Raw genomic sequence first — 25,209 nt, 5'->3', positions numbered from 1 at the left:
TGAAAAACAGACCTTTTATTCCTTGAATGCACTAGTTTTCATCTTTATAAACCATGATGCAAATAAAACCTTTGATAAACGTGGAAGCCTGAGCAAAAGATAACTTGTGCTAAAAACATTACTTCACATAGAATGGAATGCTGATTAAAGACTCTTAAGGTTTTTATGTTCTAATTGCACACATGTACAATGACGTACAAATGTATCCCTATCCTTTAAAAGTATACCAGGCACAAAATGAATTTTTCCTTTTAGCTAAATGATATATTCTCCATAATAATTGATAATCTTCAAGAGAATTTTTGAAATATATATTTTAACAGTATCTTTATAACTGTAATTATAAAATATTCAAAGGTTTTAAGCATGGCTGCATAAAACAGTTTTTCAAAGCTCATAATAATATTTTTTGTAAACATATAAATTTCAAAAAGCAGACATACTGAAATTTGTTATGATTTAAAAATCAAATCAGGCTCGATGACCTCGATTTACAAGTTTGTGGGGTGGTCATATCTTGTGACAAGAGGGTCCCTGACAGACAGACAGCTCCATTAACTTCTTTCTCTGGTCCATAAGTACTGATTTACCCACAGTTTGGATGGCATTGGAGAGCTGGTCGGGGTCTTTATTCAGGTCATAAAATTCTTCAAAATTCTGAAAAGAGGTATTTGCTCTTTATAATGGTGCATTCTTAGTTAATATTGTTTTTAGTGCTTATGTCTTTTTATTGGGTCTACAAAAGTCTCATATTGTTGTTCACACACACACACACACACACACACACACACACACATCTTCAAAAGAAGAAGTTTAAATTTACTATTGCAGAAATTACAAAAAAAAAAAGAAAAAAAAAGAAAAAACACTGCATCGCATAAACCATTTAATTTAATCTGGAAGAAAAATTTAAGCAAAATGGCTTCAACAACCAGTTTGCTTTATCAGTGATTGCTGTCTTATCTATGATAACATAAAATGAATCACATATTTATTAAATTATGAAGGAAAGAATAAATGATAAATTTAATACAGAAATAAAGAAAAACAAACAAACAAAAAAAAAAAAGAAAGCTAACTTATGAAAACAAAATTCAGGAGAAAATTTAAAAAAGAAAGTCAACTCTAAACAAGGATATTTTAATAAAATATCTTAAAAGACAACCTTGGACTCCCAGCTCACCTCAGTGTCCTCAAACACACAATACATGTAGTTGGTGTCTGCTGAGAGCGTCCTTACACAGCTGTATGTGTTGTTCTTGGCATCCTCACACACACAATGGGCGTTGCAGTGCTACAATAACCACATAGAACAAATCAGAGGCTCAGGAATGGTAGTCACAGGAATGGAAGTACAGGGTCCCATATGTATGATAAGTGCAGGTTAGGGTTAACAGGAAGTTATGGAGTCAGATGGAACAGATGTGCGCCCAATATATGAGACAAATGGCACCAGTACAAAAAAATAGGGAATGGAATACAGCTCACTGCAGACAACTTATACTACATGTACCATTCCTGTCACACCAGCTCAAAAGATTTTACAGATTCAAATGTGATTTTCAAACATCACCTCATTCCAAGTTCTATAACTTTTTGTTACAAAAATCAAACATTTTCAAATTTGACAAAATATGAAACAAACAATTTGAAAAACTAGCAGGAACATTCTTATCAAAATTATAATCGTTAACATAACTTGTACAATTAAGTCTTACTTTTACAATGTATTTAAAATTACAGCTCCATAGTCTTGTTCAAAATTACAGTACTTGTTTTTTTTTTAATTCAGTGTATTATTAAGTTATGGTAATGTGAAACCAGTAATCAACTTTTTATATCTACAAAATGCTTCAAATGAAAAAATCATACACAGTAATGCAGAATCAATTAAACAACCATACATGAAGACTTACATCCAGGTCCATGTAATCATATTGAGGGCAATTTGGAATAATCTCGGTGTACTCCCCCTGGTGTTCAATCACAAAACTCTCTCGCCAACTGGAGGCTGGAATTGTGGCATTCCGCGCTAGAAGGTTGTGGAAAGACATGCCGTCCATTTGTGATGGGGCAGTCTGGGCAGACAGAGCTATAAATGTTGGCGCAAAGTCGATGTTTAGAATGATTTCCTGGAATGAAATATTACTTTGCATTACTTGTGACAGTCTGAGATGTAAAATTACAATATATGAATAAATCCATTTCCCTCTGTAATACTGTGTGTTTGTATCATTTGTCTCCATGCATGCTTTTCAATTTAGCAAAGGTCCATACTGCAGAAGTACATGTACTGTACAATATTCTAACCAATATGCAGCAGTACGTCACACTGGTCAGTGTTGCACATCACTTATTATAGCACAGTCTGTGCTTTAATTAAACAAAATTTGGCTTACACTCTCGCCTGAATTTTCATACCTTTTGATGCATTCATCATATCATTAGAAGTCCCAGCCATGCAGTAAGTCAGCTACAACTACTTATCCTCTACTGTATGCTATATATACAAGACCAAATTATATCTCGACTACATTTTGGTACAATTCCTCTCCTGTATATTGTATACAGGGAAGCTAGGATTTGTGTTAATTTGTCACTAGTACGTACCTCTCTGAGCTGACCAGCCTTGATGCCTGGTCCTCTGACCATCAGGGGTACTCGCACATCAAACTCGTACAATTGCCGCTTGTCTTGTGGCAAAGAAAACTGACCTTTATAAGAAATATTTAAAGAGTTGATATAGATGTATACTGTTTATCTTCACTATTGCCCTCATTGAGAGTAACTGTTGCAACCAGTCCTGATAAAAATTTTCTACATTTTTCATTTCATCACTTTTTAGTGTGCATTCTTCTATTATGGACTGTCTTTTCAAGTGTCTGTCACAGCCTCTATTACATTTTAATTCAGCAATTTTGCACTTAAACTTCTCAATGTACAAAATGTTATCCTTTTAATATGTTTATGAAAGTGTGCACATTGGCATTCAGACACATACACAAATAGGGAAAACAAAGTCTTAACCATACATTTTATACCTTAATTCTTGACATAAAACTGGAATAAACTAGCTAAAACTGTGCATTAGTCTGACGAGCTCTGACAAAACTCCAACTTTGTTATCATTTTCCCCATTTCATCTCTATTTCTTACCGAGATGATAGCCATTGTCGGAGGAATAAAACACGTAGGTATTGTCCAGCAGTTTTCGCTGAGTTAACAAGTTGATCACATTCTCAACCATATCGTTCACTGACAGCAAGGTGCGCCATCTACAGTATAGGTGAAAATTAAGATTAAACTTTTTACAAAAAAAATTCATTCCGATAAAAAAGAAATAATTAAGTCACTTAAAATATTCACAAGTCTCTACTAATCCATACTTTCTATGAATTTGAAATGGAAACTCTGACAATTGACATGAGAAATTAAAAACCCGTAAATTATATGTATGTTTGCTGCATATCACACATACATACAGTACATGTACCTCTTCCTAAAAACATTATCTATGCGAGCAATAACATCAGCCGAGATTGGATACTTGGCCTGCCTTATCAACCAGTGCTTGTCCTGAAATATTACAAACTAGCGTATCTTAAAATATCATTAAATTAGTAATATTGCATAGTAATATCTTATAAAGTATTTAATATAATATAATATAATATAATATAATATAATATAATATAATATAATATAATATAATATATGAGCAGAGAGAGAGAGAGAGACAGACAGAGACAGAGAGAGATGTTATTCAGTCTGCAATGAAGCATTCACCTTCCCATACACATTAAAGCTTCCATTCCTTGGTGCCTTGATGTCATTAAAGCTGTTACTGTACTGGGGGGCTGGGGTAAAGGGTCCATGGCAGGCTGGGGTGGACAGCATCATGAAGAAGGGTCCTGAATCAGGTGACTGCAGTTGAAGGAATTCCTCTGCTCTTCTGTTCTGCATTGTAAAAATATTGCTGCTTTTAATCTGAAGTTTTCTATCAGTACTTTAAAAAGATGCATACAAAGTCAATTTTTTGTCACAAAAACCAACCAAATGCCAGTATATAGTTTCAAGTAGTATAACTAAGAGAATTACCAAAAGGCATTGTTTAGTTTTACCAGAAAATGATGTTTGAACAGATTTTTCTGCTGGCATTCTAAGCTGTATGTCAATGGGGCAGGAAAGTAGGTCACGGAAGTAGGTTAAATTTACAACCAAAAATTTAAAGAAAGGAGCAGTCTAAAGGTCTTTTATGGCTGATCGAGTGATCTATTCAGTTTATCCCTTGGCATGTCGAATTTATTTGAGTCATATAAGATTCTAGTAGAAGTGGTTTACAGGTGTTACTGGGAATCCACGCTCCACCGATGCTCGGTTCGTATGTACCTTTAACCAAGGAGTTATAACAGAAGGCCTTCTGTTATAACTCCTTGCTTTAACAATTAACAAGGGTAGTGTACTGCTGGAGCTCTGGATTTGATTGCATTTTATAACCCCTTTTTAATATTCAATGTCATGTAATAAATGTCATGTATTAATGTTTTGTAAATTCATTAAAAATCACAACGCCTGTATTTATTAAGTATTTTCTTTTCTTCATACTTTGTGAACTGCCATGCATAATCTTGAACTTGTGCCTTTTCTTTAGTAGCTACTGGGATAATGCGAATATCAAATTTGAAAGTACCATATAGGCCCTATAGTGTTTCAAAGCCATAGGCCCTATATATACATAATTCTAATCAACCACAAATTCACTTTAGTTTGTCAAAAACTACTATATGATGTCAGTAAGGTAGTGTCTGTGCTCACAATGACATCGGTTATGCTAGTAGTACCAGTACTTACTATATATAATATCAGTAAGGTAGTGCCAGTACTTACAATGATGTCGGTGAAGTAGTCAATCTGGTAGTTGTCCCTATGGTTCTCTACTGTTCCATTCACAGACAGGTGATAATTGTAATATCTGGAGTTACCAACCTATGAAAACCAGATAACATTTTCAATAATCACTTCACTTTTGAGAGTTGTTGTGTTTCTATAAAAAAATTTAAGTGACCAAGACTGATTCTGTCCTCAACTTTTCGTGGGATGAAAACTCTGGTCTGTGTTGGGAATATGAACCATGAACAATGCATTTACACAGGCATGATACATGACCAATAACATGACGTGACCATTACGTGTGACCCAGTACGTGTGACCCATGACATGTGACCCATATCATATGTGTGGCCCATCTTCCGATGATTTCATGCCATCCAGTCACCTCTGATACTCAGGGTAAAGTGGTGTTCTAGTTACATAAGCTTACCAGCCCATTCCACCAGTCCCAGCCAGGTGGTATATGTTCCGGGCCCCCTGTCTCAAGCTTGCCATACTGGAATAGAAGACACACACATCCAGTTGAAAATGACCTAAAACAATTTCTCTATTTCTAGGCCCATGTCATCAGCTTATAATGTTTTTGGCCAAAAAATACAAGGATGAGGCCCATTAAGTAAGAATAAACTAGGCTCATAAAGTAAGAATAAAGCCAACCAGGATGAAATATAAATAAAGAATAATAAAATATACTGTATATATATATATATTTATTTATTTATACTATGCCTTGACAGGGCCGTAGCCTCCGGGGGGGCAGGGGGGGCAGCTGTCCCCCCTGGAATTTGGAATTTTACACACCACACCCTCCCCCCTCGGTAGCTTCGCCCCCTCGTGTCCACTTACTGCCCCCCCTGGCATTTTGCTCAGGCTACGGCCCTGCTTGAATAGCCTTAGTCTGAAACACTTTTGAATTGCATGTAAAAAATATAAAGTTACAAGTACCAACCTGATTTAGATACTTCCCTGCAAAAAAAGTGGTGTATTTCTGTTTTTTGAGATATGTGATAAAGGCCCTCGTCTCTGACTGCTTCTGCCAGATGGGGCTACTGCAGTTCCCGTATACCTGTATACCTGTATATATATATATATATATATATATATATATATATATATATATATATATATATATATATATATATATGCAGATGAACCTATTTTGGCAGAGCACATTGTCTCAGTACTACAAAAGTGCCTCTTAATGTGCCTCGTAAAAATAGTTTCATTGGAACTCAAGTTTTAGTGTTAAAAGTTTTCATTTGCATTACTCAATTCTATTATCAGATTTTTTCACAGGGAGAGGAAAGGCATCACCCTAAAATTTAGGACCCGGTCTCCATCTAGTTCTAGACGTCCCGGCTCCTCCAGTGCAATAAGTATACATACCATGTTCCTGAAAATGATCCCTTCATCTCCAATTAACTTCTTGGTTTTTGTCATTGGTGACTGAAAGAACAAAAACATGCAATTTGAGACAACCTTCGGGTTGCAATATTTCAATAAAGATTACTATTATCTATCTATACCCCCCGCCAAGGAAGTTATGTTTTCACCCCTGCTTGTTTGTTTGTTTGTTTGTTTGTTTGTTTGTCATCAACATAAATCAAAAAGTTTTGGACCGATTTTGATGAAATTTTCAGAAACTGACAGAAATGGGCCAAGGAACAGATGATTAGTTTTTGGTGGTAATCCGGATCAATAGTTTAAAATAATCAGTGATCTGGATCAATAATCTATCAATAATCAAAAATACCGGAAATTTAGGTGTGAAACGGCATTGGATGGAGACTTTGCTGCCTTGGCGGAGGTCTGCGCTCTCTGAGTGCTTTTCTAGTTTAGTTTTATATTTTTCATGTTTAATTTTCAGTCTAAGTTTATAAGATAAATGACACGACATTGTAGACACTCCAATTCAGAATGAATCACAGAATATTCAGGGCCAATATTAAAGGGATAACAACTCTTCGCATGAGATCTATATCTTTTTAGAGATTATTACAAAAAAATTTTTTAGCAAAAAAGGGACTAACTTTGAATGTAGAAATGGATTCACTAACCATTGGTAAGTATGGAAAAATTGCTGTTTACCCCAGGAAAATTAATTTTTTGGCCAAAATGAACAGTCGCTATCCCTTTAATCCCTCTCTGTGTAAAAATTATGGATAATTTTGCCTTTTGCCAAGATTGCTTGATATCACATATTGTGTACAAATTACAATACAAAGCAGTTTCAGTAAGTTTCGTTTTTACCCTCTCACCCAGACCCTCTTTAGACGTCAGTTCTTCGAATGGAAAGAATAAACATCAAGAAAAAAATTATTGTTTTGTGCTTAGGATACTACTGCTAGTTCAATTAAGTATAAAGACAAGTCCATTATTTGTTGCAATAATCACAAAACATGTTTTTGTACTGAATTCAAATTGAAAAGAATCCGTTTTAAATTGCTGAACAATATATATATATATATATATATATAATTTTTGTTTGATCTCAAAAAAACCTGAAATCTCAATGTGGCACTGGATTGAATGGGAAACATTACAATTATATCATTATGATTTTTGTCTGTATTTAAATATCTCTAAACTTAAAATCTAGTCTTCATTCATCACATATATTCCTTAAATTGGCATGGAAGTCGTCCGAGAATTTCCTTTGTATTTTTTTTTAATATCAACAACCTATGACCTCAACCAGCTACCCAGCTATTTTCATTAATAAGTAAAACTTTATCTCTGTAGTGATTGTTTTGGATCTGCTTTCTTACGTTTACCGCAGTCAACAAAAACATCAATAATATATAACTAATGTGCAATTATGGACACCTGACACCAAAAGATAAACTTCACTTAAAATACATAAGAACAAAATGTGAACGTTCCCATCTAGAAATCCTTTCCTTATGACCAGGTGTTCATTTAGTACCGTCAGTACTATCTTGAGAACGACAGCTAGGTAAGGTCATTCAGGTGATATAATTAGATAGGGAGGTCGTTACAGTGACTACACATTGCATGATAAAACCTGAGTGGCACGACAGTTTAATTCACGGAGATGGTTTCTTCACGGCCTGTACCTCGGTGCGAATAATCCGTCAGAACGGTTCATTCACTCGATACCGGAAAAAACATGCATCAGGTGACTCTTAAAATCATATGATGCTATGCTAAAAATGTCCTTGTCAGAGGCGTAACTAAACCTTTTAAAATTGTAGACTACGCACAGATTTTCAAATTACAAGGTACAGCTCAATGTAAACTTACGCAACAGATGAAGGGCGGCGTAATCTACACTGTGTATGTGCCATATATCATTGCTTAGTTTTCACTAGTAATAAAATCATCACTAAAAGTTTAAAATATTTCTGCGGTTTAATAAAGTTCCATTATATTATTTCACCCAGAACAGTAAATTTTTTTAACTAGGGGCTAACTGAGACATAAACTATGAACTGCAGATTACGCCTGCTTGTATCGAGCTGAATTCTGAATGATGGCACAGTAATGTTGCTTAATGTGCAATTCTGATCATGAAATGGGGAATTATTTTTCGCCGTGGTTGGGAAACAGTGATAATTCATCAGAAAGATATATTTCAAATACTTTAATTACCCTATTACACTCTAAAAATATCAAACAAAAGAATTGCAACTGCTGACGATTTATATATTGCACATTAAAAAGTTATTGTTAAAATGTAGAACAGTTGGATTGCGCATGCACATGTTCACAATTCATTTTTCTATCAGAACTTCTTCGTTGGAAGGAGGTTACTTTTTAACATGAAACACATGAATGGGGGTCTACAAGCGACACAGCCTTTATTTAAATTCCATGTGAAAGTTCCATCGTGGGTGAAACAATATCTTAAATTTCTCCTCTCTCTTACTAGATGCTCTTTCCAATCCTCGCACAGTTTGAATCTGGAAGTGAGAATTCCCAGTCTGTGGCTGTCCGACAGTCCCTGGCTCATTTTTCCAAAGTACCTAAATCTTAATACTAAGTATCTAAATATCTCTAAACTTAATATCTAGTCTTCATTCATCAAATATATTCATGAAATTGTCATGGAAGTCGTCTGGGAATTCCATTTGGATTTTTTTAATACCAACAGTCAGTGAACTCGACCATCAAACCTGGTATTTTCTTTAATAAGTAAAACTCGTATTTACATGTACCTATGCAGGGTTGCATCCAGGATTATTTGAAGGGGGGAGCGCGGATGCGAAGCTGACCCTCTGTCTGTGAAGTGATTGTTTTGGATCTGCTTTCTTACAGTCAACCCCTTTGACAAGACAGACAAAATATTAGTTGTATTTATTAAAAAGAAAAAGAAAACATACATAAATAATCTATAGCTACATGTACATGTATCAGGTGACTCTTCAAATCATGTGATGCTACCTATTGGCACTAGTAATGTACTTGTACTAAAATAGTATGATTTTTTTTAGTTCTACATCAAGCTATGTAGGTAACAATTTTCTTTTATGCAAAATCACTTTAATGTTGATTTATCTTACATAGTTTACAATATCTCATTGGCCATTTTTTTTTTATCAAACTGGGTCTTAAAAGATTTCGTGAAAACAATGTTAGAAGTGCTACAAATAGTCCATTACCTCTCCTCCAATAACAGTGTCTTGATCATCCGTGAGTATGAACACGATATTTGGGGGACCCTTCTTGGTTGCACATGTTTGCAGCACATTTAAAAGGACAAGCACCGACAGCATCGACAAAATACCTCTTCCTCTACCTTCCATTCTACCTGTAGAAGTACCCGTGACATGACAAGTGGGTGGAGCGTTGTTACGCACAATGCTTGGGGGACAAATGTGATGTGACTTTTCCCCATACTTTATAATGGGCGGATGATAAAAATTGCTCATTAAAAAACAGCGCGTTTTGTTATATTCAAACAACTTTTTACTTCAAAACTGCGTAAGAGTATGAGGAGTGACTATCCCCAGAATCACAGAAGAGATAAAAAGAGAAACGGGACCTTAGCATTTTGGAGATTTTTCCATACAAAATTTCCCGCAGTTGCTTTGGTGAACGATTGTTGCCAGCAATTTCAAAAGGGCGGTTCTTTTTCTGAAAAAAAATGGAGCTTTTACCATGAAACCTTCATGAAGCTTGATAAAATTTTGCTCAGAGGGGACCCCCCCCCCCCCCACCCCCAATGGCAATAACATTTTTCAAGTTGATTTCAATTTAGCGAGAATCCCCTTGGAGATAGATCGATCCACAGTTAGTATGATAGGGTCTAAGAATGGTCCCTAAATGTATCTGTTACTTGTAACAGGTATCTATCGATACCGCTAGGGACCTCTGGTGATCAGGATGTCAAAATGGAGAGCTTCAGAACACAGGCATAAACTTTTCACAATGAACCACAGAAAATATCAATACACCACAGTAAAATAAAACATCAAAAAGAAGAATGAGAAAAAACAAATTACGTTTATTATCAATGTCTTTTTTTTTCATGGATTTCAAATGTCTTCGAACAAAAATATGTAACCAAAATCTCTTTTCATGTTCTTATCTTTAAATTATACATTTGGATCTGCAATCAACAATAAGGTTTTTGTCTCCCATTTAAAGGATGACAAGAGAATTACACTTCTTCTAATGCCCCAATATTTACACGACACCATTTCCCTATTAATACTATGGTCTGTTAAAAAAGTGCCTTCTAAAAAACTACCAAGCTTCTATTATCACAGGCATTAACCAGTCACAGGTCTAGATCAGACTGTATTTCAACTAGGAAGAGTGATGAGTGCCATGCAATCTGGTCAAAAATCTTGTGGATGTACTTCTTATGAAAAACAGACCTTTTATCCCTTCAACATACAAGACTTCATCTTTATTACCACGATGCAAATGAAACCTTTGATAAATGTTGTAGCTTGAGCAAAAGTAAACTTGCTAAAAAATAAACATTACTTGATAACAAATGGAATGCTGATTAAATCCTCTTAGTTTTTGTATTCTAATTCGACACAATAATGTACAAATGTATCTGTATCCTTTAAAAGTATACCAGGCATAAAATGAATTTTTGCTTTCGGTTACATAATATATTCTCCAGAATAATTGATAATATTAAGGAGAATCTTTGAAATGAATATTTTCAACAATATATTTATAATACTGAAATTATAAAATATTCAAACTTTTTAAGCACAGCTTCATAAAAAAGTTTTTCAAAGCCCATAGCATTATTTTTTTGTAAACACACAAATTTCAAAATGGAACAATTTCAGTCACTAAAATATGTTGAACTTCATGATCCGTAGAGAATAATGGATAAAGGCTACTTTCTCTGACAACCCAAATGCATAAACAATCTGCATGTCTTGCTCAATCTGGATACAAGAATTGTCTGTATAATTTTGTCCAGACAAATGCATATACACTGTACATGTACTAGTATGTATGACCTGTGTATTTGTCCACATAATGGTGGCAGATGATGGCACCTTGGATTATTTGGCATAAAACAGCATCAATACCACATCAAGAACAATTCACGGAAATGGATATCATCCCATTAGTGAATCAATATAATATAAAGCATGTATGGTTTTGAATAGTGACTCAATTTACTTAGTAGATGTTCTCCAGCTTTGAGCTCTGTGATTTGCTATAATGCAAAGACACATTGAAACGTGTATCAAATTAAAAATCAAGCCAGGGCACCATGACCTCAATTTACAAGTACATGGGGTGGTCCTATCTTGCGACAAGAGGGTCCCTGACAGACAGACAGCTCCATTAACTTCTTTCCCTGGTCCATAAGTACTGACTTACTCACAGTTTGGATGGCATTGGAGAGCTGGTCGGGGTCTTTATTCAGGTCATAAAATTCTGCAAAATTCTGAAAAGAGGCATTTTCTGTTTATAATAGTGCATTCTTAATATACTTTTAGTAAATAAAATAAATACAAATAAAAACCATCGACCCTTGAAAACAAATACAGGAGTAAATTAAAAACAGAAAGTGAAATCTAAACTAGAATATTTAGACAACCTTGGACTCCCAACTCACCTCAGTGTCCTCAAACACACAGTACATGTAGTTGGTGTCTGCTGAGAGCGTCCTTACGCAGCCATACGTGTTGTTCTTGGCATCCTCGCACACACAGTTGGGGTCGCAGTTCTACAATAATCAGATAAAATAAACAAATGAGGGGCTGACAGGAATATTAGTCTGGGGTACCATATGATTAGTACAGGTTAGGGTTAGTCGGAGTATTGGGGTTAGTATATGGGACGGTCCTATATATTGACCCCAACACCCATCCAGGACGGGTGTGGGGTCAATATATAGGACAAAGTCACCTGTTCAAAAAATATAGGGAACAAAATACAGCTCACTGCAAACAACTTGTACCATTCCCGTCACACCTACTGACAGTAGATTCAAGTGTTATTTTCAAACATTACATCATTCCAAGTTCTATAATTTTTTTGAGACAAAAATCAAATATTTTGACTAAATACAAAAACAGCAGGAATATCCTTATTACAATTATTATCCTGAACTCGTCAGTACTGTCTTAATTTTACAATCTATGTGAAATTACAGCTCCAGTCTTGTTCAAAATTACAGTACTTATTAATTTTAGATACCATGTATTACCAAGTAATCTTAATTTGAAACCAATAATCTACTTTTTGTATCTACCAAATGCTTCAAATAAAAAAATCATAAACAGTAATGCAGAAGCAAATTAAACAACCCTACATAAATACTTACAGCCAGGTCCATGTTATTGTATTGGGGGCATCCTGGGTTGATCTGCTTGTACTCCCCCTGGTGTTCAATCACAAAACTCTCTCGCCAACTGGAGGCTGGGATTGTGGCATTCTGCGCTAGAAGGTTGTGGAAAGACATGCCATCCATTTGTGATGGGGCAGTCTGGGCAGACAAGGCTATAAATGTTGGCGCCAAGTCGATGTTTAGAATGATTTCCTGCAATGAGATATTAATCTTGCACTTCTTGTGACAATCTGAGATGTATAATTACAATAAATGAATAAATCCATTTCCCTCTGTATGTTTGTAAAGCCTCGGTCACAACCGGCCGTACGGGTTCTTATGGGCTGTTTGCGTCCAAATTTTGCGCAGAATCTCACGTCCCGGCCACGCAAGACCTTCTTACGCAATTTCGAGTTCGCAGACAGCCCGAAAGCAAGTACGGCAAGGCAGACCTTCCTCTACCTCTATGACCTCCACGTACGGCCTCCGCAACCCCCAAAAATCGCAGGGGACGTACGATCCTGAAATTCGTGCGTCCGGTTGTGACCGAGGCTTAACATACGTCTACATATTTTGAAGCAAAGCAACATACTGTAGGAATACAATATCATAAATAATATCAAGCAGCCAAACTGGTCACCGTTAATATCACTGACCTCTCTGAGCTGACCAGCCTTGATGCCTGGTCCTCTGACCATCAGGGGTACTCGCACATCAAACTCGTACAGCTGCCGTTTGTCTTGTGGCAAAGAAAATTGACCTTCAAACAAATAATTAAAGAGTTGATTTACATGTAAGTGTACAGCATATGTAGAGTTGCAACCAGTTTTGCTATGTGTATTTTATACTTCAGTTTTTAGTACATGTATGTATTCTTGTATTATGAATTTTCTTTTTAAGTGTCTGTTACAACTATTGCTATATTTTAGTTTAACAATTCTGCACTTATCTTCTCAATGTACAAAATGGGATGGCCTTACAGTATGTGTATGAAAATCCACACATTTGCATTCAGACACACTAATTAGGAAGTCTTTATCATACATTTTATACCTTAATTCTTGACAGCTGCATAAAACTAGAATAAACTGGATAAAACTGTGCATTAGTTTGGCAAGCTCAGACAAAACTCCAACCTTGTTATCATTCTGCCCCATTTAATCTCCATTTCTTACCGAGATGATAGCCATTGTCAGAGGAATAAAACACGTAGGTATTGTCCAGCAGTTTTCGCTGAGTTAACAAATTGATCACATTCTCAACCATATCGTCCACTGACAGCAAGGTGCGCCATCTATAGGTGAAAAGTTTAAACTTGTCACAAAAAATATATTCTGACAAAAAAAAAAAAAAAAAAAAAAAATTACCTAAAATTTTCATAAGTCGCAACTCCTAATGTAAACTATCCATTATTTGAAATGGAAGCTCTGACAATATGACGGATATTTTAAATTTTCATATTTGTTTGTCTCCTGTGCACCACATGTACCTGTTCCTAAAAACATTATCTATGGTAGCAATGGCATCATCAGAGAGAGGTGACTTGGCCTGCCTTATCAACCAGTGCTTATCCTGAAATAGCATACAGATATCACTTTCTGTTTATATTAGCAATATCAACAGTCTATAAAATATGTGAATTACCAGATAAATAATGTAATGTTATGTAATGTTACGTAATGTTACACAATGTTATAATATAATATAATATAATATAATATAATATAATATAATATAATATAATATAGTATAATATAATATAATATAATATAATATAATATAATATAATATAATATAATATAATATAATATAATATAAGACATATCGAGAGAGAGAGGGAGAGAGGTTATTCAGTCTGCAATGAAGCATTCACCTTCCCATAAACATTAAAGCTTCCATTCCTTGGTGCCTTGGTGTCATTAAAACTGTTATTGTACTGGGGGGCTGGGGTAAAGGGGGCGTGGCAGGCTGGGGTGGACAGCATCATGAAGAAGGGTCCTGAATCAGGTGACTGCAGTTGAAGGAATTCCTCTGCTCTTTTGTTCTGCATTGTAAAAAAATATTTTGTAGCTTCATTAAATGTATTTATCAAGTACCTGTATTATCTTCCCCCCCCCCCATTTTGTGAACAGCCATGCATAATCTTGAACTTGTGCCTTTTCTTAAATAGCACATGTAAATATCAAATTTGTAAATATCATAGTGTTTCCAAGTCATATAATTATAATCAATAACAAATATCTTAGTTTGTCAAAGACTACTATGTCAGTAAGGTAGTGTTTATACGCACAATGACATCAGTAATGCTAGTAGTACCAGTACTTATTTTATATAATGTCAGTAAGGTAGTGCCAGTACTTACAATGATGTCAGTAAAGTAGTCATTCTGGTAGTTGTCCCTATGGTTCTCTACTGTTCCATTCACAGACAGGTGATAATTGTAATATTTGGAGTTACCAACCTAAGAAAACCAGATAACATTCAATAAGCACTTCACTTTGGATTGCTGTTTTGTATCTGTAAGAGTAAGTGACCATGACTGATTCTGTCCTCAACTTTTTGTGGGATGAAAACTCTGGTCTGTGTTGGGGACAAACACCATGAAAAATGCATTTACACAGACATGACCCATGACATGATATGAACCATTACATGTGACCCATGATATGTGTGACCAATGATGTGTGATACATGACATGAAGTGTGACCCATTATGTGTGACATGTGACATGATATGTGACCCACATCATATGTGTGGCCCATCGTCCTATGACTTGAACACTTCATGCCATTCAGTGACCTATGATACTCAGAGTGAAGTGGTTTTCTAGTTATATTAGCTTACCAAACCATTCCACCAGTCCCAGCCAGGTGGTATATGTTCTGGGCCCCCTGTCTCAGGCTTGCCATACTGGAATAGAAGACACACACATCCAGTTGAAAATGGCCTAAAACAATTTCTATTTCTAAGCCCATGTCATCAGAAAATAGTGTTTTTGGCCAAAAAATACAAGACTGAGGCCCATAAAGTAAGAATAAACTAGGTTCATAAAGTAAGAATAAAGTCAACCATGAAAAATGAAAATAAAGAATAATAAAAAATATATTTATTTATTTATATTATGCCTTGAATATCCTAAGTATTTACTGAAGAAATGCTAAAACAATTTTTGAATTACTTGTAAAAATAAAAAGTTACATGTACCAACCTGATTTAGATATTTCCCAGCAAAAAAAGTGGTGTATTTTTGTTTTTTGAGATACGTGATAAAGGCCCTCGTCTCTGATTGATTCTGCCAGGTGGGGCTACTGCAGTTCCCGTCCACGCTATTGTTGACAGCACCATGGTTGTGGACATAGTTCCCAGTGAGAATACTGGATCGACTCGGGCAACACAATGGGCTGGTGGCAAACTGAATAATAAATTAAAGGTGCATATGAAGTCAATTTTTGCTAGAAAAGCCAAAAAAAGTTCAAGCATATAATTTCAAATAGTATAATTAAGAAAATAACCAAAAGATATTGCTTTATATTACTGTACCTGAAAAATGATATTCGAACAGATTTTTCTCCTAGCTTTCTATGCTGTATATAAATGGGGCAAATACATGTAAGCAGGTCAGATAAGAAGGTTAAATTTACGACCAAAAATTTCTAGAAAGGAGCAGCTTACAGCTTTTTTATGGTTGATCAAGCGAATTATTTAGTTTATCCCTTGGCATGTGCAATTTGTGTTGTACAGTATAAAAAACAAGTAGAAGTGGTTTATATACATTACAGGGAATCCACACTCCACCGATGCTCAGTTCAAACATACCATATTCCTGAAAATTATCCCTTCATCTCCAATTAACCTCTTGGTCTTTGTAATTGGTGTCTGAAAAAAAAAAAAACATACAATATGAGTCAATGTACAGCATATGCTGGTTCTAGACCCTGTAATCTGTAGCACCATTTACAGTATCTATTTATTCCTTGCACTTTTAGTTCTGACTCAAAAGATGGCAAAGCAAATCACTACTCACCCACCTACCATGCCTAATGAGAACCTTGTAGCATTAGTATCAGTAAAAGTGTCATGCCTTTACCAATGGGCTTTAATTTACTACGTGTGTAATTTACTATTATAATTCATCATCGACACTCGTTAAGGCAAAAAGTTGTCATAACTGTCAGCTTAAGAAATGTGATTGTCAGACGTTTGTTGAATAAGTTTGTTCCGGGGAAAATAGCAATGGTGTCAATACTTGTACAACATATACATGTATATATGTACATGTGACTCTTGCAATCATGTGACGCTACAAATGTATTTTTAATGCACTCTTTTTGTTCTACAACAAGCTACGTTGGTGACTATTTTTTTATGCAAAATCACTTAAATACCGATTCATCTTACACCATTTACAATATCCCATTGGCCATTTTTGGCTTTTTAACTGGTAGACATCTTAAAAAGATCTCGTGACAATACAAAACATTACTCATATCTGCAATACATAATATATTACCTCTCCTCCAATGACAGTGTCTTGATCATCTGTGAGTATGAACACGATATTTGGGGGACCCTTCTTGGTTGCACATGTTTGCAGCACAAGCAAAAGGATAAGCACCGACTGCATCAACAAACTACCCCACCCCCTAACTTGCATTTTGAGAGATTTTGACCCGCAATCTTTACTATGCACCGATACTGCCAAAGCTCGTTCTCGCCAAGACAATCTCAACTACTCGTTGGTCACCCACTGGCCGTAGGCCTACACTTAAAGTGTTTTGACTACTTTTGTGCTTTCAAACAAGGGGAGCGTCAACAGTATTGAATTTGGATAGTATCCTGTTCCAATGCTTGGTTGTGCTCCTGTATGCAGAACACTGTGTAAATATCTATGAACAAAACGAAGCCATGATATCGATGGTTGGTGAGGCTTGTAGGCCTATATGGGGTTGGGGGGGGGGGGGGGGTGCTGCCTGTGTTGCCCATATGTCACAGTACCCACCCGAATGCTATTTAGGGGGAGTGTCTTGATTTTGTATTAGGTCCGTATTTGTAGCTATGGCTGCATAGCTATTAAGCTAGCATCCTGCATTCTGTCGCCATGTCTCCGTCGTCTAATATGTGCAGAACCTACTGGAACCAGGTTTTATATTTTGAAAGGTTCCCATTATTGTACTATCCTTGGCTCTTTTACTTATCACGGTGATGCTACAGTTGAGCATTTTTTTGCGTGTGTGCCAGTAAAACATCCCGGAAATAACTAAACATTATTTATCTTCAATATTATGCCTACAGAAAAACTTGTATTAGAAGCATTTCTTTTATATAAAAAATTAAGAAAACCCCTACGTGGTACGTGTTTAGTGGTTCGCCTTGTCGTGAAGAGCGTAAGAAAAATTCCAGGGTACTTTTAAGTCGTTATTGTGTCTTTTTTTCTACTCTTTGAAATCGTTATATATGCATGGTGATTTTCATTCAGCTTAAGGCAAGATCAATATTATAGAGGTGGATTTAAAATAAAGCATTTCTTATATCGTCATTTATAGGAACGAAACCGTTTTTAACAATACACTACCTACAATAGGACCTACTAACTATAGGCCTTATTGTATTAATGACTCTGTACACATGTTAATTTTTTTAGCAAAATAAAAAGTAAGTTTGATTTTAAACAAACGGGAATTTTCATCCATCTTTAGCAAAAGAAAGTTTATGGGCCGAGTAAAAGCACCGAGTACCATACGCAAAAAGGAACCAAGAAAAATATTAGTCATGAAATGAGTGTTGAAAACAACGCAGAAAAAAGGCCTAAAAGTAACCATTTCGATAAGACGTATAAAGGGTAGGGAAATAATATAGAAAATAATGCAAATACGTAAGAACAATAGAAAAGTAAGACAGAAAAAGGTATCATTTAACCGTTCAATGTCCAATTAAAACACCTGTACGTGGTTCGACTCACTTTAAAAGTAAGGCAGAGGATGGAAGGTACATTTTAACCGACAATTGTCAACATAGTTTGATCTGCAAACCAGCTTCATTAAAGATCTGTTGTTATGACTAATGAATGATATATAACCAAGGAATGTATCAGTATGGCAGTGTGTGACTTCACTCATGATTTTAACGAGCCTCTGAGGCCATGTAATGCATTTTGATGGTGGTAGTGATGAAGGAGAATAATAAAAAGACGGGTGGGACGGGGAGAAAACCAGCTATTCAGATCCCCACATCATTATCACGAATCTATGAAATGGAGATCTTTGTACTAGTACATGTATCTATAAAAATAATTGTGTCAACACAACAGACGTGTGTCTGGGAAGAGATTATTTTACACCGACTCTTTGGTGTTGTTTTATTTCCACTCTATTGCTTTATGTTCAGTACAAAACTTGGGATTATTGCCTCTTAGCATATTTGCCACACGTGCAGTGAATATGTATCCTAGGGTTTTCCATAAAAAAAAAGATGACACGATCAAGATGACTTAAACCTGAAGATACCCATTGTGGACGTCTGTTGTCATGCAGTTACGTCATTGTGATTGTCACTGGGTCGCTTTAACCATTAGCAACCTATGCCGTAATCGCGAGGACAAACAGAAAGCGAGAGTTGGGACAACAACCAGCTTTGTGTGACACCTCCCAACAATACGAAAGGCATGTAGAGATCGCTTACCCTCGCTCTCGGTGTCAAGGACTTAAGCCTTTGTTGTTGGTAACTGACTCGTGTATCTCCCGCAAGTGGCCGCCTTATTAACATGACTTTGAATTAAGAGCCAATGGCTGGTTGTGTTTGGCATTTTTCACGCTACACAAATAGTAAACGTTGTAGTCACGTATGGCAATGTGTGGTGATATTCTTATGTAATCAGCCGTTTCCTGGCTTAGAATGATCAAGCTTGTGAAATGTGTAGAAAATTGTAAAAATAATTGAATTAATAAGTAAATATATAAAACTGCGAAATTGACACGATTACTGAACAAGAATAATTTTTGTACCAAAATATGTCTTTTGCGAACCAATACATTCGAAAAAAAAAAATTGATCTATTATCTAATGCTGTGTTTTGCATTTAGAACGATTTCTATTTAAATAACACATGTAAAAGATACTCTAGAAAAATTCGATTGTGAAAACTTGCTTGATGTAAAAGGGTAATATAATGCTTCCAATATATGAACTTGCAGTTCTCATGGTCATGATCTTTGGTCAATTTAGCATTTCAGTTCCTGCTGCTTTATTTCTACTTTTTATACAGAAGACCAGCAATTGATCTATCATGGTTATTCGCCAAATTTTAACGAGTATGAAATATATTTATATCGTAACTCAAGGTACATCAGAATAAAACATACCAAGTTTCTTATATCAACATATTTATCGACCAATTTCTTTTCCAATAAAAGTAAAAATGTTTCCAAATCCAACAAATACTGACAACTCCAGCATTTGTATGGCATCAGTGACTTGAAACGCAAATCGAACATTCCTGCCCGCTAACTAATGCAAGTTAATTTATTCAAGGGTCATCGTACTTGTCATTGCAACGGTGGATTACTGAAAGAGAGAGAGAGAACGAGAGAGCAATGAGAGAGAGTTGCGCGCCCTTTAAGGCTTAATGTCCACATTGACAGTATTTGTACAGGGTTCCCCATATAAACCGTGCCCTTCACGACAGATCTACACTAAAACAGCACGCCGCAGCAAACACATAGCCGGAGGATTAATTGCAGTCTTGCCATTAGGCACACAGAATTCAAAGAAATTCTTGAAAAAAAATTATATTAATACAGTGATACTAAGATGTCGGACCCAGCAACTGTTCCGAGTTCTGATCACATCGATCTCGTTAACAGAGATCCCACTAATATTTACCATTATTTAACGGTAAGTTATAAAAAAATTTGATACATAAAATTGAGAGAAGATCAATTAGGATTTATCTCTTGATCGACAATGTTTAGAATATTTATGTTGTTTCTGAAGAAAAGAAAAGCATCACATATTAATTTTTTTAATCAATGAATTTATTATAATTATTTTGCTAATTTTTTTATACAAAGAATTGCTCTTTCGGTGTTTTTATTACATATTTCTTATTTAAGTATTTTTGTGAAAAGGGTTGCTTTTGTCAAAAAGCTATGCAGTCCATTGGATAGAATAATGTTTGCGCCCAGAAATATCTTATTTCCAATTTTTGCATGGATAAGTAACAGATAACGGTTTTAAATAACCGAAATTAGAATTTCCTTCACAAAAATTGACAACTTATCGCATTTGTTCTTTTTTTATCAGTTTGACATGATTTGGTTTTGCGCTTTAGGTGGACTTTGAAGAAATCTTCGCCGAGCCCGATGGAACTCACAGCATTGACTGCGTCTGGACCAACTCTTACAAGTGCTTCACTTGTGGCAAAAATCTCTGCTACAAGATCCTCACTCTTCTCTGCGGCATCTTTGTCGCCCTCTGCTGGGGCTGCGAGTTCGCTGGCATCGCCTTCAGCCACATCTGGCACTATACCCCGATGTACAAGGCTTGCGAAATCAACTTGGGCTGCTTCAAGAAGTTCTATTCCACTTGCATCCACTGTCTGTGTGACCCGATGTGTGAAGCCTGCAGCTTGTTCTTTACGGCCTTCAAGAAATGATGAAAGAAACATGCGACGTCACATGCTCTTCTAGCGGCAGAATTCCAGTCGGGAGATTCAAGTATGCTGTGACAAGTACATAAGCGGCCCTCTTTCATATTCAGACTGGACTTGGACAGTGGAAAATTAAACAAAATAATTTTGGAATTGCGATTATGTTATCGAGAGCGTTCCTTCGAAAACAACCAAATGGATCTAACGACATTGATTAAAAGACATCACAGTGGATTATCATAGATTTTCTTTATAATTACAAACATTTAAACAAAAGGGAATTAAAAAAAAAAAAAAAGAGATATAGATTGGACTATAAATGGCTACGTATATTTTAGTTTAAGATAAGACGTTCAGCATGTGCATATGTAACAACTCTGGAATTTACAGCGTCTTGTGAGGAATCTTGAGATACTGGCGTTTTGTTCTTTTGGGTATTTTAAACGGTCCTCGATGATGATGATGATGATGATGATGATGTAATTTTCACTTCACTTCAGAAAAAAATATGCGCATTCCATCTGAGCGCTATTTGATCTACCCTATTAGGTGAACTTATTGATTACATTTATTGATGAATTGTACTCCTGTAGCACTATTATACTTCTAGAATCCATGCTGTATTGAGTAACGTATCGTGCGATTGCACATCACATAGCAATGTGTCGATTCAAGCATAACTGTGATATATTTCATAAATGTATTAATGTTACCAATCACGAACGGGTAAATTAAGACTTTTTGGCTGTTTGTAAAAATAAATTTCCAAAACCTCCACATTGTCTTTTTTTTTTTTTTTTTTTTTTTTTTTTTTTTGAGACGTCTTTTTAACCATGGATGCGTACATAGCGATTACTGTAATTCTTACATTTGATCAATGTACCACTGCGAGTGACATAACGTCTACCTTTTCTATGATTTTTCTAGGATACATGTGATATGCGTCTTTCAGAAGTGGGGAATCCAATGTGGGGAATCCAATTTTAGTCAATAGTTATAGTACAATACCCGACCCTCAGGCTGAGAAAGAAGGAGAGGGGCCGGGGGTTGCAAGGGTTCTTGAAAAAGAATTTATATGAGGGTAGCTTAAAAAATTTAAGTGTTTGCCTTGCTTGCAGTCCATCAGAATTAAATTTGAAATTAAATTTTGCCGTCATATCTGTTTGACTTATTCTATTGGGAGCCGAGAGGATTAGGGTTAGAAAAATTACCCATCATAACACTGATTCCCCTACCAAAATATATAATAGAACTCGTTTTTTAAACTATGTACTGTTTTTACAGATACCCTTCAACGAGCTATTTTTCAGGTCCTATTTATGCCAAGGTCGGGGGGTTTTGTTTACATTTTGTTTGTATAAAGAAAAAAGAATGCCTCTAATTCTCTGTATATACTACTTGTGGGAAGGAAAGGTGTGTTTTCATTCGCTGCCTCTCCTTTATACATTCTATTCCAAATAATTTGACTTACGCCCTCGCCTTAGTCACTTATAACGCCCCAGCAATTTCATTGTCATAACAGATTAAATGGTTGTTTACATACGTTTTAAAGCCAACGGCTAAGACTAGTGTTTGGATCTAGTTTTCACTAAGATTTTTCTTAATAATTTTTCTCGTGGATTCGCTTCGAGATATTATTTAGATAATTAGATAAACCGTCGCGTTCTTAAGTAAATGCTCCTCTTCACTTAATTTTAGAGTGGGTTAACCCAAGTTACTGTATGTTAGAGAATTACAGGCCGGTAGACAGCAAATTCAAAAGGGGGGGGGGCTTTTTCTGAAAATGTGGATCTTTTACCATGAAACCTTCATGTACCTAGATAAATTTTTACCCAGAAGGGACCTTTCCACGGCAAAAAGGGTGGTTGAACCCCCCCCCCCCCCCCCGAACACCCCTGGCTTCGGGCCTGAGAGACCATCTTCCTTAACCTGAATTAAAAACGTGTATTGCCTCCTGGCAAAACCCAAGGCGCCTCTTCTTTAATAAGCATTATTTTTAGTGTCAGTCTCAGTGAAGACAAGGAATGTATCTCTAATATTATAACGCTTAGGAACTCCAATCTTATGGAGAGTTTCTATCTACCGACCAACATAATATAATATAATATAATATAATATAATATAATATAATATAATATAATATAATATAATATAATATAATTATTACTTATTTACTAAAAAAAAACCTTTAAAAGATAATATAAAATTGCACAAGATATAACGAGATGGCGGAGGATGCTGACAAGCCTTATGAGCCGACCATGGCTCATAAGGATAATTAACTAATATAATATAATATGATATTCATATTTTAATTCACTCTTCCTGCCTGTAATTTTTTTTAAATGTACTACAGCAAGACTTGATAGCTTGAGCTAGATAATCAGACCTCTATTGAAAATTAATGAATACGATCTTCCCTGAGCACTTGAATCGATTGAATACTCTTAGAAATATTAGCCAGCTCTTTCATAATTAATATCAAGAGCATGGGCGTTGCGTCGTCGAGCAAGCACGTAGCTTCCTGGGTAGATGAGGGGGGAGGGGGAGGATTCTTATATTTTTTCGTCAAAGACAATGCTTGTTATTGTTATGCCTGGGAATATATCGCCGCTCGCTGTCTCTGCGGCTCAAGGTGAACCCATCTGAAATGCAATGGTAAGATGCACTAGTAGATAATAATTATTTAAAAAAAAAAACAAGAAAACCTGCATGAAAGTTTTTTTTTTTATCTGAATGATGTGAAATATTTTTACAGCAACTAGGCGGGTTGTCTAGAGCGCCAAGAAGGAAAACAAGGAATGGATAAAGGGGATTTGGTATTGAACTTAACATTTCTCGCTCTCAAAGCCAGATGATGGATAAAGGTAGAAACAAAGAAAAAGCTTCGCGAAAAAGCCCTACACAGAAGTAGAGACAATCAAGTAAAAACAAATTCGATACTGAAATACAAGGCAATAAATTGCAAAACAGTGGACTTCATTTCTCTCTCGCAAACATCTTAATTCCCTTTGAAATCTTTGACAGTAAAAGCCTCGGTCAATATACGGCAATGGGTTGTTTTACTGTGACATGTCCGAGACTGAATGATAGACATGTCTGTGAAAATCTTCGGTTCTTTGTCTTTCACTTTCTCCAGGAAATGCATTGTTGGTTCCACATGGTCATATGGAAATATGACTATTGTTGCCCTGTTATCTCTAAGTTATTGTTGACAATACAGATCAATTCGTTCCAGGAAACACTTGCCCTTGGTTAAACACTTACATTATTAATCAAACACCGTGTTATGATTATTAATAAGCGTGAACAACTAGTTCCTTAAAAACCAAAATATATATGAAAAATTATACTCTGATAGCAAGTAAAATGAAAGCAGGTGAATAATAATGACACCAACCCTTCGTGTTTTTTTTTTTTTTTTTTTTTTTTTTTCGACGGGTTCTTCGGTCATTTTTGGATTCTTGCCACATAGAACCACGGGCAGAAATTGATGTCCACAATGAGGAAGCGACGCCAAGGCTACTAATTGGATATATGAATTGGTAACAGCGCATCGGGAATCGATTCTTAGCGGTCAGTGATGTAAGATCCATTCATGATTCAGGTAACTTCATGAAAGACTTCTGGCAAGAGAGCATGAAGAGGAAAATGCCTATCTTACTTTGATGCACTTTTCACTGTCTGAAAGTTCTTATTGCTCATAAACGAGGGCAAAAATCGATATTTTTCTTTGACATTTAATTTATTTTGGATATGACTAATTACACGCTATAAACTTCATTTTCCTTAAATTTTAATGGAATCTATTTTCGCTCCAGGCCAACGGAACGACAAGCAAAAACGCTGAAGAGAGTTAAAAGAAAAATGCAAGCACCATATATACTATAAAGTGTATGT

At 35.7% G+C, this 25,209-nt stretch overlaps 3 protein-coding genes across 3 annotated transcripts; 1 reads left to right on the top strand and 2 right to left on the bottom strand.

The window, feature by feature from the left end:
- Positions 1 to 97: 97 nt before the first annotated feature.
- LOC106166031 (N-acetylglucosamine-6-sulfatase-like) lies at positions 98 to 9,694 on the bottom strand. The gene is made up of 10 exons (XM_087015430.1): positions 9,513 to 9,694; positions 6,277 to 6,336; positions 4,888 to 4,986; positions 3,787 to 3,957; positions 3,494 to 3,576; positions 3,157 to 3,275; positions 2,611 to 2,714; positions 1,917 to 2,132; positions 1,184 to 1,294; positions 98 to 657 (listed from the first exon to the last, which is right to left on the bottom strand). Exons 1-10 carry the CDS (start codon positions 9,654 to 9,656, stop codon positions 511 to 513), a joined length of 1,254 nt encoding a protein of 417 aa, XP_086871556.1. The 5' UTR covers positions 9,657 to 9,694; the 3' UTR covers positions 98 to 510.
- A 645-nt stretch (positions 9,695 to 10,339) lies between these two features.
- LOC106157766 (N-acetylglucosamine-6-sulfatase-like) lies at positions 10,340 to 17,361 on the bottom strand. The gene is made up of 12 exons (XM_013533512.2): positions 17,176 to 17,361; positions 16,482 to 16,541; positions 15,874 to 16,077; positions 15,510 to 15,575; positions 15,027 to 15,125; positions 14,538 to 14,708; positions 14,154 to 14,236; positions 13,840 to 13,958; positions 13,321 to 13,424; positions 12,662 to 12,877; positions 11,951 to 12,061; positions 10,340 to 11,779 (listed from the first exon to the last, which is right to left on the bottom strand). Exons 1-12 carry the CDS (start codon positions 17,317 to 17,319, stop codon positions 11,609 to 11,611), a joined length of 1,548 nt encoding a protein of 515 aa, XP_013388966.2. The 5' UTR covers positions 17,320 to 17,361; the 3' UTR covers positions 10,340 to 11,608.
- A 2,863-nt stretch (positions 17,362 to 20,224) lies between these two features.
- On the top strand, positions 20,225 to 22,086 carry LOC106163982 (caveolin-1-like). The gene is made up of 2 exons (XM_013541731.2): positions 20,225 to 20,555; positions 20,992 to 22,086. Exons 1-2 carry the CDS (start codon positions 20,472 to 20,474, stop codon positions 21,313 to 21,315), a joined length of 408 nt encoding a protein of 135 aa, XP_013397185.1. The 5' UTR covers positions 20,225 to 20,471; the 3' UTR covers positions 21,316 to 22,086.
- The last annotated feature ends 3,123 nt before the right edge of the window (positions 22,087 to 25,209 follow it).

Source organism: Lingula anatina, chromosome 6 (genome assembly GCF_051362555.1).
Source record: "Lingula anatina isolate TDL-2025a chromosome 6, LinAna3.0, whole genome shotgun sequence".
NCBI classification, from domain to species: Eukaryota; Metazoa; Brachiopoda; class Lingulata; order Lingulida; family Lingulidae; genus Lingula; species Lingula anatina.
This window is presented reverse-complemented; position numbering and strand designations above follow the sequence as displayed.

What these genes read in the sequence shown, in the direction of transcription:
- LOC106166031 (XM_087015430.1), bottom strand. Translation starts at nt 9,656, where the DNA reads ATGGAAGGTAGAGGAAGAGGTATTTTGTCGATGCTGTCGGTGCTTGTC. An exon ending in AGGCTGGTCAGCTCAGAGAG is followed by an intron (nt 2,133 to 2,610) that starts GTACGTACTAGT and finishes ATTTCATTCCAG; the next exon opens with GAAATCATTCTAAACATCGA. An exon ending in ATGATTACATGGACCTGGAT is followed by an intron (nt 1,295 to 1,916) that starts GTAAGTCTTCAT and finishes TGGTTATTGTAG; the next exon opens with CACTGCAACGCCCATTGTGT.
- LOC106157766 (XM_013533512.2), bottom strand. Translation starts at nt 17,319, where the DNA reads ATGCAAGTTAGGGGGTGGGGTAGTTTGTTGATGCAGTCGGTGCTTATC. An exon ending in AGGCTGGTCAGCTCAGAGAG is followed by an intron (nt 12,878 to 13,320) that starts GTCAGTGATATT and finishes ATCTCATTGCAG; the next exon opens with GAAATCATTCTAAACATCGA. An exon ending in ACAATAACATGGACCTGGCT is followed by an intron (nt 12,062 to 12,661) that starts GTAAGTATTTAT and finishes TGATTATTGTAG; the next exon opens with AACTGCGACCCCAACTGTGT.
- LOC106163982 (XM_013541731.2), top strand. Translation starts at nt 20,472, where the DNA reads ATGTCGGACCCAGCAACTGTTCCGAGTTCTGATCACATCGATCTCGTT. An exon ending in ATATTTACCATTATTTAACG is followed by an intron (nt 20,556 to 20,991) that starts GTAAGTTATAAA and finishes TTTGCGCTTTAG; the next exon opens with GTGGACTTTGAAGAAATCTT.